Source organism: Carassius gibelio, chromosome B9, assembly GCF_023724105.1.
Source record: "Carassius gibelio isolate Cgi1373 ecotype wild population from Czech Republic chromosome B9, carGib1.2-hapl.c, whole genome shotgun sequence".
Taxonomy (NCBI): Eukaryota; Metazoa; Chordata; class Actinopteri; order Cypriniformes; family Cyprinidae; genus Carassius; species Carassius gibelio.
In genome coordinates this window covers 30,176,816-30,194,134 of record NC_068404.1, presented here as the reverse complement: position 1 = coordinate 30,194,134, position 17,319 = coordinate 30,176,816, and the positions used below count along the sequence as shown (strand labels likewise).

At 38.8% G+C, this 17,319-nt stretch overlaps 1 protein-coding gene across 42 annotated transcripts in view; it reads left to right on the top strand.

Annotated features, from left to right (window-relative positions):
* Positions 1 to 17,319, top strand: part of LOC127964887 (NACHT, LRR and PYD domains-containing protein 12) — a 397,699-nt gene that overhangs the window by 154,736 nt on the left and 225,644 nt on the right. For 30 of the 42 annotated variants that reach the window (XM_052565342.1, XM_052565357.1, XM_052565359.1 and 27 more), the window contains 2 exons: positions 13,299 to 13,472; positions 15,585 to 15,758. The exons of 8 other annotated variants lie outside the window; for them this stretch is intronic. In XM_052565342.1, coding sequence (XP_052421302.1) covers positions 13,299 to 13,472; positions 15,585 to 15,758 — 348 coding nt within the window. The remainder of the gene's footprint in view (positions 1 to 13,298; positions 13,473 to 15,584; positions 15,759 to 17,319) is intronic. 4 more of the 42 variants (XM_052565353.1, XM_052565375.1, XM_052565374.1 and 1 more) reach the window with 2 other exon arrangements.

Sequence of the window (17,319 nt, the reverse complement as noted above, 5' to 3'; positions counted from 1 at the left end):
TTATGTTTGTTTTCTTCTAAAAGAGAAGAAAAGTAGTCAGATCTAGCAGTTTTTATGCTAGGATATGTTACTTTCCCGCCAGGCAATACGAAATACCTCTAGTTTTGTTTTCCTCGAGCTGCGCTCCATTTTTCGGGCTGCTCTCTTTAGGGTGCGAGTGTGCTCATTACACCATGGTGTCAGACTGTTTTCCTTAACCTTCCTTAAACGTAAAGGAGCAACTGTATTTAAAGTGCTAGAAAAGAGAGAGTCCATAGTTTCTGTTACATCATCAAGTTGTTCTGAGGTTTTGGATATGCTAAGGAATTTGGATACATCAGGAAGATAACTTAAAAAGCAGTCTTTTGTGGTAGAAGTGATGGTTCTTCCATACTTGTAACAAGAAGTAGGATTTACAATTTTGGCTATATGAAGTTTGCACAGAACTAAATAATGATCTGAGATATCATCACTTGGCTGAATAATTTCAACACTATCAACATCAATTCCATGTGACAGTATTAAATCTAGAGTATGATTTCGACAATGAGTAGGTTCTGAAACGTGTTGTCTAATACCAATAGAGTTCAGAATGTCTATAAATACTGATCCCAATGCATCTTTTTCATTATCGACATGGATATTAAAATCACCAACTATTAAAACTGTATCTGCAACCAGAACTAACTCGAATGTAAAATCACCAAACTCTTTAATAAAGTCTGTATGGTGCCCTGGTGGCCTGTATACAGTAGCCAGTATAAACATAACAGGGAATTTATCATTAACATTTGTTTCTCTGGATAATGTTATATGTAGCACCATTACTTCAAACGAGTTATACTTGAAGCCTGCCCTCTGAGAAATCCTGAAAACGTTGTTATAAATTGAAGCAACTCCTCCCCCTTTGCCTTTTAGACGTGGCTTGTGTTTATATCATTAATCTTGGGGAGTGGACTCATTTAAAATAATGTAATCATCAGGTTTTAGCCAGGTTTCTGTCAAACAGATCACATCTATATTGTGATCAGTTATCATATTATTTACAAAATAATTTCGTAGAAATGGATCTGATATTCAATAAGCCAAGCTTTATCATTTGTTTATCCATATTGCATTTGTTTTTTATTTATTGAACCTCAATTAAATTGTTAACCTTAACTTGGTTTGGACATTTTCTGTATTTTCTAGTTTGGGGAACAGACACAGTCTCTATAGTGTGATATCTAGGTGAAAGAGTCTCTATGTGCTGAGAATTAACTGACCTCTGCGACGGAGGCAGCTAGCAGACAGTCGGTTTAGCCAGTCTATCTGCTTCCTGACCTGGGCCCCAGTTAGTCAAGTATGAACTCTAAGACTATTTGCCATATTTCTAGAGAGAAGAGTGGCGCCACCCCAGGAGGGATGAAGACCATCTCTTTTAAACAGGTCAGGGCTGCCCCAAAAGCTCGTCCAATTGTCTATGAAACCTATGTTATTCTGTGGGCACCACTTAGACATCCAGCCATCGAGTGATGACAATCTGCTATGCATCTCATCACCCCGGTAAGCAGGGAGGGGACCAGAGCATATTACAGTGTCTGACATCGTACTTGCAAGTTCACACACCTCTTTAATGTTATTTTTAGTGATCTCCGACCTGCGAAGTCGAACATCATTAGCACCGGCATGAATAACAATCTTACTGTATTCACGTTTAGCATTTGCCAGCACTTTTAAATTTGCCAAGATGTCAGGCGCTCTGGCTCCTGGTAAACATTTGACTATGGTGGCTGGTGTCTCTATATTCACGTTCCGCACAATAGAATCAACAATAACTAGAGCACTTTCATCAGGTTTCTCAGTGGGTGCATCACTGACTGGGGAAAACCTGTTTAATGTTTTGATCAGAACAGAAGAGCGGTGTTTTGACCCACGACTACGCTGCCTCACTGTCACCCAGTTGCCCTGCTGCAGGGGCTCTGTTTCCGGAACCGAACAATATACAGGAATCCCTGAGCTAGACGCATCCAAAGCCATATCTAGAGCCCTAACATTCTTACTGTCCTCAATTAAAGTTTGGATGCGTGTCTCTAATTCTGAAATCTTCTCTGTCAGCCTAACTATTTCCCTGCAACATGTGAATCCCTCATCAGCGACAGAGATAGATAAACTGTACGTGGCAAGAGGTGCAAATAACGATAGCAGGAGAATCCATTACTCACCGTGCTTGATGAAAATTCTTACTACGGTTGTTTGATGAACTGTCCATATGAAAGAGCAAGTGATTCACAGAACTACACAGAACTACCCCCCTAAAAACCCAGCCCCCTCCATCATGGGACCAAGACAGGAAAACATGGAGGAAGACATATTTCATTGTAGATCAATGCTGTTAAATAGATAGAGAGAGAGAGAGAGAGAGAGAGAGAGAGAGAAACTTATTATTATTAATATTATTATAATTTTTTTATATATTTATATATAATTGTAGCCTACATAAATAGGTGAAGCAAAATAAATATTTGGATTGGTATCTTATTTTTTCCCGTATTTTCTTAAAGAATAAACACTTATTTTCTACAAGAATAAACATTATAACATATTATTAATTCATAAAAATAATTTAAGCAATTAAAACCCTTTTTTTTAAACTTGAATTTCAATACTGCGTGTGGGCCAGAGTGTTGGGGATAAAGCCTGCCGTATGGCTGTGGACAGTGTGTTGGAGAACTGTGATATTTTATGCTTGCATTTAGCAATGCAAGATTTGAATTAAATTGAATTCTCTTCATTATAATTTTCATGGTGCTATTGAATCCACAATAGATCTTGGTATGGATTTAATCAAAGGTAGGATATCTGGGGGTGTAGCCATACTGTGGAAAAAAAGTTAGACCCACTGGTTAAGGTATAATTAGATTGGATGTTAATTGGTTTATTGCAATACAGATTAATTATCAAGAGAATAATGTTATTATTCTAATTTTGTATTGACCTTATGAATGGCATCATAATGAAGATGAGTATTTAAATAGACTAACTTTCATCAGTTCTTTTATTGAAAGTTCTACTATTCCTAGTGTGTATGTCATTGGGGATATGAATGTGGATATTGCAGACAGTAAGTCTTATTTTCCAATCATATTGTTCAGTTTTGTCAAGATAATAAGTTAATTTTGTCAAGTGAAGTGTGTTTGCCTGTAGATAGCTATACCTATGTTAGTGAGGCTTGGAACACAACATCGTGGTTGGATCATTGTATTAGCACAGCATATGCACATGACTTGCTGAGGGGGATGAGTATTTTATATGATACAGTAACAACTGATCACATACCTGTGTCTTTTGTGATAAATGTTGAGTTTCTTGTAGCGTTGTCTAATAATGAAAATAACATCAATGCAGCAAAAATGGATTGTTCAGCACTTACAAAGGAGGATATTTTAGTCTATCATGTGAATGCAGACAGATGTCTGAGTAATATTAATTTACCTAGGAATCCAATTATGTGTAGTGATGTTAACTGTAAAGATGCAAATCATCAGAGGAATATCTGCTCAATGTATAATGATATTGTTAATGCCTTGCATGATTGTAGTAAGCCATTTTTTAAATCAAGGGGTATAATGAATATAGGCCTGGCTGGAGTAAATATGTAGCAGAATATCAGGAAGAAGCCCGGGAAGCTTTTAAATTATGGGTTATAGCAGGTAGACCCAGGCAAGGGCCTTAGCTTGAGTAAAATAAGACTACAAATGCAAGATATAAGTATGCTATTCGTTTTATCTGTAAAAATTAACAAACTTTAAGGGCTGATTCTATGGCTACGAAGCTGTTAAATCATAATATCACTGATTTTTGGAAAGATGTCAGAACCTTTAATAGATGCAGAGTATCTCTTCCTTGTACCTTGGATGGAGTTTCGGGGGAAGATAATATCGCAGAACTATGGAGACGCCATTATTATAGTCTTTTTAATTGCATCCAAAGTGACTTGAATAATGTGGATTATATTCAAGTTGCCTCAAAATAAAGCTAGTGGTCTAGATAATATTTCTGCTGAACATCTTAAATATGGAAGTAAGAGGATAGCCCCTTTATTAGCTGTCTGTTTTACTGGCCTCTTGATTCATGGTGTATTACCAGACTCAATGTTGTCTGTTCTGTTAGTGCCAGTTATTAAGAACAAAACTGGAATGGTAGGCAACTTAGATGATCATAGCCCTATAGCTTTAGCTAGTATCTTGCTAGTATCGTGCTAGAAAAATCTTGCTGGATAGGTTAAATGTGTTTATTACTTCTACAGACAGCCAGTTTGGATTTTAGGCTAAACATGGCACTGATCTTTGCGTCTATGCATTAAAGGAAATTGTAAACAAGTATAGAGATAAAAACTCATCAGCCTTTATGTGCTTAATTGATGCATCTAAAGCTTTTGGTCGATCATTGTTTAATCGTTACATGTATGATCTATCTGAATGTTTGAATGCTTGCAAAAATGGGTGTATGATTGGGAATATTCTAGTTAATCATATTATGTATGCAGATGATCTTGTGGTGTTTAGTCCTAGCAGTGCTGATCTTCAACAGCTTTTAAATATGTGTTCTGAATATGGTCTTGAACATGATATCTTATATAATCCTAAAAAAGTGTGAGGTTATGATTTGTAGAACAAGGGAGGATAAAAATATAAAATTTCTTTAAGATTTAAAATGTCTTTAAGTTGTCTAATAAGAGTCTTACTGTGTCTGTGAAAGTAAAATACCTTGGACATTTCATCACAGAACGCACGACAGACGATGAGGATATTGAAAGACAATGTCATATGATGTATATGCAGGCAAATACACTGTTAGATAAATTTAGTTTCTGTTCAGATGAGGTGAAGGTGTCACTTTTTAAAGCATATTGTACAACATTTTATATTACTCATCTGTGGTTCAACTATAGAACATCTAGTTTACAGAAGCTGCAGGTAGCTTATAATGACACAATGAGAATTTTACTAAAGAGACCTAGATGGCATAGTGCAAGTGTAATGTTTGTGAGTGCTAGAGTATTCACTTTTAAAGCACTATTACGAAATTTTATGTATAGATTTATCTGCCGGCTAAATGATTCGAAAAATGTGATTATTGTGGGTCTTTCAAATATAAGGGCAAGTACTACACGGCATCAGTCAAAGCTGTGGAGACATTGGTATTGTTGCATTTTGTAACTTCTTATTGTGTGTGTGGTAGATGCTGTGGGTTGTAAATGTTTCCTATTTTCTTGGTTGTTGTGTTTTTTTTTTTTTGTTTTTTTTTTTGGACCTTGAGACTGTAATAAAAGATTGATTTGATTTGAATACTATTAAACTGACTTTAAAATCTCAAGGAGTTTATAAGTTAAAAAGGGTAAAATAAGTGCATGAACTTGTGTTAACAATATAATTAGAACTAACAATTTAATTCGATTTCTTTTAATGAACAATTCCAGTATAAAATGGGGCAGCAACCTTTATATAAAACATTTTTTATTCGTCCACAGCTGAGCACAAGGTGGATCTGCGCCAGAGTGCGCAAAGTGAATGTGCTGCACAGTAATTTTCAGATGCAATGAAAAAAAAAAAAAAAAAAAACTGGATAGCCTAGATTAGGCCAAGGCTCTGTTCTGAAGTATATAATAATTATAATTACTGTTAACACAAAGTAACACATTTTAACAAATTAATAACAATTTTCGTTTGCTGCATGTTTGTTGCATTTTTTTTATTTAATTTTACACACGAAAAAATAAATGACGCTTGTGAGAAGAAAAAAAATATAAGTTATGTATAAGTTTCATTTTATTACATTTATAAATAATAACGGCTGGCCTAATAATGTTATAATGTATCAACTGGATATTTTTAGTTCCCTTCACTTTGCAACAAATCCTTTAAATTGAACATATTTAACAGAACAAAACAAGAATTAAAACTATATAATTCTAATGGATAAATATAATTGCAGTATATAATAATTGTTACATTCATTGACTTTCTGTTTCCCTATTTTGGTCATGCCCCGTTCCTTGTTTAGTTAATTTATTAATTACCACCTGTTCTCCATTCCCCAGATTACCTCCCTTGTGTTCAAAAGCCTGTCTGTTTAGTTCCTCCCTGTCCACGATTATCTATGTTACTATCTATGTTACTGTCTATGTTACCTCTGTTGAAGCTCTTGATCTCCACACCAGCATATAAAGCCTATAACAGAATCGCAGACCGAAAAGTGAAGTTAGCGGTGTTTTTCTTTCTTTTTTGTTTTGTTTATCCCCTCTCCCATAATGGCCTTACCAGAAGTCCAACTCCTTTGCCTAGAGCAACTGGACCATTCGCTGGAGGACCATACAAGGGACATTCTCGATCTGGCGTGCCACTTCCCCGACCGCTTGCTCAGTAACTTTTATTACACCGGCCTGAGCGAGCAATGTAGGGCACACCTGCAAGCGAACAGTCCCAGAGAAAATTTCGCTGCTTTCGTGCAGTGGGTGCTGGAGAAAAATGGATCTTCGTTCACCATCTGCACCGCTGAAGAGGATATCTCCAGCCCCACTCACGAACCAGAGACCAGCCAGCCGTTATCCCGCTACACGAAGCAAAAGCCAGAGTCCACCGCAGCCGCAGAGCCCGAGCCTCTCATTGTCCGGGAACAAGTACTCAAGAGCGCGACTGACCAGGTGTGTGAGCCGGCAACACCGTGCCGATTACCTCTGGAGATCGAGGGAGTGGAGGAAAGCCCTGCCCACACTCCTGCAACTGAGGGTGAGCTGCAATTGGTTTCTGGGAATTATATGAAGGAATTAATGGACCATATAGACTGGTTTATGGAGGTAAATCCTGAATTTCCTATTTCTCCGCTGGTTCCGTCTAGCCCTGATCCTCCTGTATTCCCTCCCAGCCTCCCACTCCCACCTCCTCCTAGACCAGTCGGTTTCTCTGCTCCATTTCCGCTGGTTCCGCCCAGCCCTGAATCTCCTGTTTCTCCGCTGGTTCCGCCCAGCCCTGAATCTCCTGTTTCTCCTCTGGTTCTGCCCAGCCATGAATCTCCTGTTTCTCTGCTGGTTCCGTCCAGCCCAGATCCTCCTGTATTCCCTCCAACTCCCCCCGCCTCCTAGTCCAGTCTGCTCCTCTGCTCCACTTCCGCTGGTTCAGTCCAGCCCCGTCTGTCCAGCCCTTATCCTCCTGTGTTTCCTCTCGGCCTCCCTCTCTCATCTCCTCCTAGACCAGCCAGTTCCTCAACCTCATCTCTGCTGGTGCCAGTCAGTTCTGCAGCTCACCCTCAGTCAGTGTCATCTGGGCTCGATGGTTCACCGTGGGACTTCCAGTCTCCAGCTCCTCCTTGGCGTGTGGATTCCCTGTCTCCACCTCCAGCCTCCGAGGCCTGGACTCCACCTTGGTCCTTCGACCCTGCGGCTCTGCCTTGGCACCCTGCTCCCTCGTCTTCACCATGGCCCATCATCCCACCAGCTCCACCGGGCTCCCTCGTCCCTCCGGCTCCACCTTGGTCAGTCGTCGACCATCAATCGCCTCAGGACTCCTATGGCTTCGCCTCGTCATTCCATCCCTCCGGCTCTGTCAGGCTCCTCCTTCCCTCTGGCTCCACCTCCGTCCTCGGTCGCTCCGACTCCGCAGCGAGCTTAGGCTTAGCTATACACATACAAAAAAAATTATAATAATTTAAAGCGAAACATAAGGTATGGTTAGGCTCTCTCATTCTTAACTATTATTCATGAGGTAAAATAGGCTTTGTAGTTCACGTGTTTCAGTATTGATGGAAAAAAATCATAATGAGCAATATGAGGAAGTAGCCCACTGCTCGCACCGAATGTCACGTTGAACGCACAGTTTCCAATGAATATGTGAATTAGGCACCAGTGCGATCAAATAGCTGAAACAGAAAATATTACATTTTTGGTCACACAAGGCATAATTCAAAAATGTAAAGTGTTCGCAGTTTGAAAAATCAAGAATAATAACAGAGTTAATCATAATTATTGCTAAATGCTGGGCCGTTCTCATTTTGCTCTGCATATGAAATCTGAAGATTGTTTTTAAACCAAGAATGAACCAAAATGAAAATGAAATGAAAACATTTAGCTTTTTATCTGTGTATATTAGGGGTGTAACTGTACGCAAAAATTACGGTTCGGTACGTACCTCGGTTTTAAGGTCACGGTTCGGTTCATTTTCGGTACAGTAAGGGAAAGAAATGCAAAGATTAAACTGCAGGTTGTTTATTACTATACACTTTTTTAAAATACTTTTTAATAAAATATATATATATAATAAAAAAAAGAATAAGAAATAAAATACTGCTGCAAAGTTCTCCACTAAATAAAATACTCTCAGTCTCAAACCAATCCCAGCTTGTAAGCCTGCTTCACCAGAACCGTGCTGTGCCTGCTGCTGTAGGTGACAGGGAGACTGCCGACAGACAAGGCTCTTGTCTTCATGACGACAATATCTCCACTTCATGTTGAGCATAAATATAAAGCCTACTGATAAAGGACACCGTCAACAGTATTGATGGCAAAATAGACTACGTTTGTTTGACAGGTGCAATATTTGAAAATCGATAATTATTCATTTGTTTTTCAAATTACATTTATATCTGAATTTATGTCAACCTATAGACTTTCAAACATCAAAGTGTCATGAATTAATATGTATTTGTGTACAAAATGACATATAGACATATTTTCCTATTCTATTTTGCCTGGAAACACTTCCAACACGCTTGCGTGTCACGTGAAAAATAGGCGTCGGTTCTATTTCTAGCATACACGCGTTTTCCGTGCAGGACGTCTCACGCAGGCAGTCTGCAAACTCTAACCTGTTAACATGGGAGCCGCACGCAGCTGAGACTGCTTGCGCCACGCATCCAGTGTGTCGCTGGCATTAGAATCAGCTGCAGGGCTGGATTTGCGCTGAACGCGGAGACTTCCACCATTTAATATGTTCGTTTGGAAACACGAAAATGTACTTATTTTCCGCGCACAAAATATTGCATTCCGTCATTCGGTACATACGTGCACCGAACCGAAAGCCCTGTACCGAAACGGTCCGGTACGAATACACGTACCGTTACACCCCTAGTGTATATATATATATATATATATATATATATATATATATATATATATATATATATATATATATATATATATATTAGGGCCGGGACTCGATTAAAAAAAATTAATCTAATTAATTAGAGGCTTTGTAATTAATTAATCGAAATTAATCGCATTTTAATCGCATATAAATATTTGACCTGAGAACAATGAGAAGTAATTTTTTTTCACATGGATTTATAGTATACCATTGAATAATGACTGAATACATAAGCTTAAGCAACAAAATAGTTTATTTTTGTTCAACCAAGTCTAGCAGACCAGTGCAATTTTTGCCATTAAGTGTAGCAATAGCATATTTAGAAACAATTTAGAAATAGTACATTTCAGAAATTCAGGAAGCTTATAGGTGCTGGAACCTTCTGTAAAGTGTTTTTTAAGTAAAACACAATACTGTCAATTACATTCAGAACATTGGAAACACTGACTATTAGAAAACATCTCTCTGTTGCTTCAGAGGCCATAACATACTAAGTCCAACTCTCAATAACCTTGGCCAAAACAATAAAGAGTTTAACATAAACTGCCAGTTGCACCAACAAAATAATACATAGTTCAACATAAAATGTAAAGTCCACGCTAGCTGCTATATGTTTTGCGTTGAGGTGATACTTGAGGCTCGATGTGCTTCTGCGGTGATATGCGAACGCTAGTTGGTGCTTCAGTATAATCGGTCCGCGGAAACTCATCCAGTGAGAAATGTTCTGCGGTGCAAAAATAAGTTATTAAAAATGCGGGAATTTTTTCTGTAATTAATTAATCTTAGTTAACGCGTAATTTTTTGTGTAATTAATTAATCTCAATTAACGCGTTAAAGTCCCAGCCCTAATATATATGTATATGTACGAGCAGTACGAGCGGTGGTAACAACCTTTTAGGCTGTCAACCTACTGTATTTTCAACTGTTAATCATTTTGAATCATTTAAAGCAGGCAGGGTTAAGCTTAAAGTAGAACTCAAAAATGATTATTGGCAGACTTTCAAAAGCCTTCATCACTTAAATTAAGATTATAATCATTTGATTTTAAACCACATCCACCACAGAATCAGACTTTACTACATTTTTTTTTTTACTTTGAGATATTAATCTGATTCTGGTTAAATTATGATCATTCTGGTCAAATACAGGATTAAAATCATAAGTAATATTTTTATAGCTATAATACTGTTTTTAAAATCAAATCTTTTTCACAGCTATGACAGGCAACACTGGCATCTAGGCATAGGCCGGTATGAGATTTTGATGGTATGATAACCTTGAGCAAAAATATCACTGTTTCACTCTATCATGGTATTGTTATAGAAAATTAGAATATTGTGAAAAGGTTCAGTATTGAAGACACCTGGTGCCACACTCTAATCAACTAATTAACTCAAAACACATGCAAAGACCTTTAAATGGTTTCTCAGTCTAGTTCTGTAGGCTAGTTAATCATGGGGAAGACTTCTGACTTGACAGTTGTCCAAAAGACGACCATTGACACCTTGCACAAAGAGGGCAAGACACAAAAGGTCATTGCAAAAGATTATGGCTGTTCACAGAGCTCTGTGTCCAAGCACATTAATAGAGAGGTGAAGGGAAGGAAAAGATTTGGTAGAAAAAAAGTGTACAAGCAATAGGGATAATTGCATCCTGGAGAGGATTGTGAAACAAAAACCATTCATAAATGTGGGTGGGAGATTCACAAAGAGTGGACTGCAGCTTGAGTCAGTGCTTCAAGAACCACTATGAACAGATGTATGCAAGACATGGTTTCAGCTGTCGCATTCCTTGAGTCAAGCCACTCTTGAACAACAGACAGCGTCAGAAGCGTCTCTATTCAAAAAGTACTGGACTGCTGCTGAGTGGTCCAAAGTTATGTTCTCTGATGAAAGTAAATTATGCATTTCCTTTGGAAATCAGGATCCCAGAGTCCGGAGGAAGAGAGGAGAGGCACACAATCTACGTTGCTTGAGGTCCAGTGTAAAGTTTCCACAGTCAGTGATCGTTTGGGGTGCCATGTAATCTGCTGGTGTTGGTCCACTATGTTTTCTGAGGTCCAAGGTCAACACAGCTGTATAACAGGAAGTTTTAGAGCACTTCATGCTTCCTGATGCTGACCAACTTCATGGAGATGCAGATTTCCTTTTCCAACAGGACTTGGCACCTGCACACAGTGCCAAAGCCAGTTCCTGCTTTAAGGACCATGGTGTGCCTGTTCTTAATTGGCCAGCAAACTCGCCTGACCTTAACACCATAGAAAATCTATGGGGTATTGTGAAGCGGAATATGTGATATGCCAAACCCAAAAATGCAGAAGGGCTGAAGGGCACTATCAAAGTAGCCCCAACTAAGTATTGAGTGCTGTACATGCTCATACTTTTCAATATTCAGAATTCGTGCTCTGCATTTAAACCATCCAAAGTGCACACACACAGAGCAGTGAACACACACACACACACAGTGAACACACACCCGGAGCAGTGGGCAGCCATTTTATGCTGCGGCGCCCGGGGAGCAGTTGGGTTGGTTCGATGCCTTGCTCAAGGGCACCTCAGTCATGGTATTGAAGGTGGAGAGAGTCCTGTACATTCACTCCCCCCACCTACAATTCCTGCCAACCTGGATGGGTTAAACGTAGAGCACAAATTCTGAGTATGGGTCACCACTTTCACTTTTTTTACATGTGTTCTCACTCAAGAAATTATTTCAGAATTTTTTCCTAGTCAGATAAATATGTCATTCCTCAGAATGAAATGTAGTCCGACTACCAGACGAGTAAACACGGTCTGGTGTAGAAATATTTACATCAAATACAAAATGATGTAATATACGTGTTGCCTTGGCCGTGGGGAAGTCGTGGCCTAATGGTTAGAGTGTCGGACTCCCAATCGAAGGGTTGTGAGTTCGAGTCTCGGGCCGGACGGAATTGTGGGTGGGGGGAGTGCATGAACAGCTCTCTCTCCACCTTCAAGGTGCCCTTGAGCAAGGCATCGAACCCCCAACTGCTCCCCGGGCGCCGCAGCATAAATGGCTGCCCACTGCTCCGGGTGTGTGCTCACAGTGTGTGTGTGTGTTCACTGCTCTGTGTGTGTGCATTTCGGATGGGTTAAATGCAGAGCACAAATTCTGAGTATGGGTCACCATACTTGGCTGAATGTCACTTTCACTTTCACTTCACTTCAGTTTTCAAGTTTTTTTTTTTTCCGCTCAGTCACACAAACAACATCAATCTCCTCATAGAAAGATGAAAGCTGCAGCGAGGTCTAAATCAGAGGGGGAAGAAACCACAAGGCTTCAAGGCCTCAAGAACGAGCTCTAGATCTAGGGAACACGGGATGAACCATCTCCAACCCGTCCACCAGATCATGTGAGATTCCCGCGATCTTGTCGCTGCCGTGCCTCAGCAGCAGCATTACCGCAAGAGCGTGAGCAACAAAAGCTTGCGTCGCAGCTGTCAATTCCCTTCTCTTGACTGAAGCTTTGAATAATGGAACTTATCAGTGGACACACAACACTAAATTAAACTCACAAAAAGATAGTGACTGACACACACACAGAGTGCTTGCTGAAAGACAGTAGGCATGTGCTTTTAAGCTTCCTGGTCTCTGACGTCACCCGCTTATGACGTCTCGCCCATCCATTGGAGTGATTACACACATGATTCAGGGCCAGTCATGCTGAAGATCGTTCCCAAAGCATCCTCCGAGGCAGCTTGTGTTCCTGAAGAGGAACTTTTTTTGTATTTTTAATAATATTTCACAATATTTATTTTTTTTCTACTTCATCTTGATCAAATAAATGCAGCCTTGATGAGCATGAGATAGTTATCTCAAAATAAAACAACAATAATAATTGTAATGTTTCCAAACTTTTGGCAGGTACTTTAATAATAATAACAATATACTTTATTACAGTACTTTAGTACTTTATTATAATATATTATTATATTGTTGTGATGATTATTTAATGCTGCTTTTTATTTTTTTTACAGGACAGTATGTAGTTTTACAATATAAGATATATATTTTATTGTGCTAAAATATATACTGGGTGTGTGTTTTTTCACTGTTCTTTGGCATTTCAAATCTCAGTCCAATGATCCATCACACATTGATTTGTAATTTCTCTTTACTTATGGATTCATAGCTAAACTGATCTGATCCGAGAGAGTGAAGAGTGTGTCGTTGTTCTCTACAGGTTGAGTTATTGTCTTGTCACAAATGAAGGATGTTCTGCTCTGGCTTCAGCTCTGAGATCAAACCCCTCACACCTGAGAGAACTGGATATGTCTAGGAATAAACTAGGACAATCAGGAGTGAAGAGTCTCTGTGCTGTACTGGAGGACCGTTACTGTAAACTGGAGAAACTGTGGTAAGATCATCTCTTATAGTCTCTGATAAGCCCCTTTCACACTGCACGTCGGACCCGCAATATTCCCGTAACATTGCCTGGTCGCCTTCTGTGTGAAAGCAACCACGTCCCGGAATTGATTACCGAATTGAACCCGGGTCGGGGACCTAGTAACATTGCGGTAGTCGATCCGGAACGAGCGCTGTGTGAACAAAAGCCAGATCTAATTCCGTAGTGATGACGCGCGACTCTTTTACCGGCTGTTTTGAAGGAAGATCAACATTCGCGACCAAAACATATGTGCAAACTGTAATGAAGCAGAGATCAGTTAGTTCCTCACTTTCCGCGCTGACGCCGAGATCGTTTGCTTGCTTCAGTTAAAGTATAACGTGCCAAGCGTTGTCGACTCGTACATTACACGTCACGCGCTGAAGTCACGTGTCGTTACGGGATCTTCAAGGGTTGTGTGTGAAAGCACGCACATATACCGGGTCATCACTGGCAGTGTGAAAGTGCCAAATCTAGCGACCAGGGAACAATTACAGGAACACTTTACCCCTGTATTTGCCGGAATGGCAGTGTGAAAGGGGCTATAGTCTCATGTGGTTGTCTTCAGTAAGATGAGTCCTTTAATGTAAATTCTGACTAGACACTAAATCTCAGCACAAATGACTTAAGATGAAGTTCATTTCATTCATTTTAATCACATGAGCTCTTCCTCTTGTTTATGGCCACCAAACATTTACTGTAGCTTCAGTTGCTTCTGCTAGTTTTATTAATACTCCTTCACTTGTCCATCTCTGTGTAAGAGTTTATTTTTCTCTTATTTTCCACTTTTTCTGAAATCCCATGAGCACATTGTGTTCTCACAGATGTCATTAAGATTTCACCTGAATGTTGAAATATCAATGGGTGATTTAGTGATTTCTGTTCAGTTTATAAGCTAAAAACATAACACAATGATCACAGGAGTTAATACATGAGATGTAATGGGGAGCACGTGGCTCCTGTGCACTGGCAGGTCTAGCACGAGAAATAAGCAAAATAAACAAAATTCATGATACAGTTGTCACATTTTATTGATGATTTCTAATTAGAAATTTTATAATTTCCTTGGTCACGAGTTTTGGAGTATTTGATGTTTCCCCATTTTAAGAGATAGGAGCATTTCAAAGATGGCCACCGAGTGACATGACTTACCTTAAAGGAGTCCTATTATGCTTTTTCACTTTTTCAACTTTAGTTAGTCTGTAATGTTGCTGTTTGACCATAAAAAGACATGTAAAGTTACAAAGCTCAAAGTCCAATTCAAAAGGAGATATTATATTTAACAGAAATAACTTTTCAAAAACTACATCTAAAGACCATTTGGACTTTAACGCAGATTTTCAGGAATTTGTGATATCACAAAGATCGATGAATGGGACGAGACCTGTTTGAGTTGCACTAGACATGGCAGCGAGTGATATATTACGAAGTCAGACACGCTAGCATTACCAAGGCAGACGAACTTAGAGTGATTACAATCATCCGGGCTCATATTGCACTCAAATGTATTTGATTTTGAAGCAATATTTATAAAGCTGGCAACAGGCAGCTATGGTAAGGAGTGTGACATTTCCAAACCAGGTCCCAAGTGGAGCCAATCACAGCACATACTGGCCCAACTAACCAATCACAGCACATTTTGTATTTCAGAAGGCAGGCCTTCATTTGATACAGATACTATTCGAGCCGTTCATGCCATATTGGGAAGAGAGGTGTTGTAATAATGTAAAATATGTGAAAAATAATGTACATTTCGAACAACCTAGTATGATAGTCTGTTGTAGTACACTCCCAAAACAAAATCAAGACTTTGTAAAAGAGCATAATAGGACCCCTTTAGATGGACTTTGTCTTCATAACACTATGAAACAATATCTTACATTCAGCTCTGTGTCTGTTCAGTCCTGAAGCATATGACAGTTTCAAACAGCAGCATTGAGCATCAACATGCATAAATCTCATTCTATCAGCAGCAGTTTGTGGCAATGCTTGTCATTTATATCTCCTCTCCTGCTCTGAGACCAGAATCAATAATAAACTACACAAACTTCAACTACAATGACACTGTGTCATTGTTCACTACAGGCTAAGTAATTGTGGCGTCACAGATGAAGGTTGTGCTGCTATGGCTTCAGCTCTGAGATCAAACCCCTCACACCTGAGAGAACTAAATCTGTCCCAGAATGAACTAGCAGATTCAGGAGTGAAACGTCTCTCTGCTGTACTGGAGGATCTTCACTGTAAACTGGAGCAACTGTGGTAAGATTTTATATGACACACTGTAAAATAGTTGTGAAATGAAAAGCAAATCACCCAGAAAGCCAGAAAACACAATAGCTGTGTAAGAAATTGCTCACTCATTCACTCATTCACTCATTCTCTAATCCCTATATATTGTAAGGCAGTTGAGTGGACTATATTAGAAAGGAGTGAATGGATTCGGACGGTGACATATACACTGTGCGTAAGACTTAATGCTGTTGAAAAACATAGTCACTTATGTTATTTTATATTACATGTAAATGATATTTATATATAATATTTTTACTTGAATGTAATTATACATACCTCCGCGTCAGCTTTCAGCTTTTTCTTTTTCTTTTGTTTTCATTGATGGCATATAATTCATTTGTTTTAAAATGCTTTTTTGTTCATAATCATACTAATAAAATACTGATAACAAAACGTAATAAACATTAACACGTTCATAATTTATCTATTAATTATTTTTAGTATCATTAAATCCTCCCAAGCAGCGTTTCGAGTATTTGTCGAATTTAAAAGAAAAATCCACATTCGAATGCGAAAACGTTGCATTCGAATTTTAGGTGTGCATTAAGGAGGATGCTTTAAAGCCCGTCAAGCAGTGCCACTTATGTCTTATCATTCACCACCTGTATGCGCTGTTGATGGCTGTCTGCAAGCCCTCTTGATGATGAAAATTACATAATGCGGATGGTGCGTGGATACGGATGATCAAATTATACTTTGGCTTTTGCGAAAACAATTAAGTCTTATTAATTAATAAGTCTTATTGCATTATAATGTTTTTGTTAACCTATCCAGTCGAAGCTACTAAATGCTGCAATATTCATTGAAAATATTGTGGAGAAAGAGAACATCAGTGTGGAGAAGATCTCCACACCAAGGCATTTATACAGAACGCATATTTCATGCATTTTCTAGAGGGACATCTTTTATCACTGTTGCACTCGCGTCTCGTACAACAGAGCCACATGTTTAGAGAGCCATGTAAATTTAAGTTCATTAAGTTCAATGTTTTAAAAACATATCTCGAGACTTTATTTTGGGTTTATCCCCATCCTACTGCATTTCATGTTTAAATGAAAAATGTACTCTGTGTGATTGGCTTTCTGCCCTTGGCATTAAACTATAGTTATCCACCAAATTATCGTCATTTTTTTTAAGTTAACAGCGAAATCACTTCAGTAAATTAGTGAAGTGCATTGAGAGCAGAACAGCATGATTTTGACTGAAGCTGGGATTTTTTGAAAGTCAGAGAATTCTGGTTTTAACCTGAGTGCTCCATTACTGCTCAATCACTAGCACAATTAATGCTGTAACTATAGCCTATCTAAATTATTTCTTTGCAAGGATTGTACTGCACACTCACACGTACAGACACATAATGGATCACTCACACACACAAACAAACAAAATACACACTGCCCTTGTGATTGAAAAGTTACATCGAAAAATGTCTTTGCGTTTTGAAGTAATCAAAATCCACAGCTTCACAATTAGTAGAGAGACACTACACAGACAGGCAGGGCTAATTTACTCGTCATCACGCTCTCAC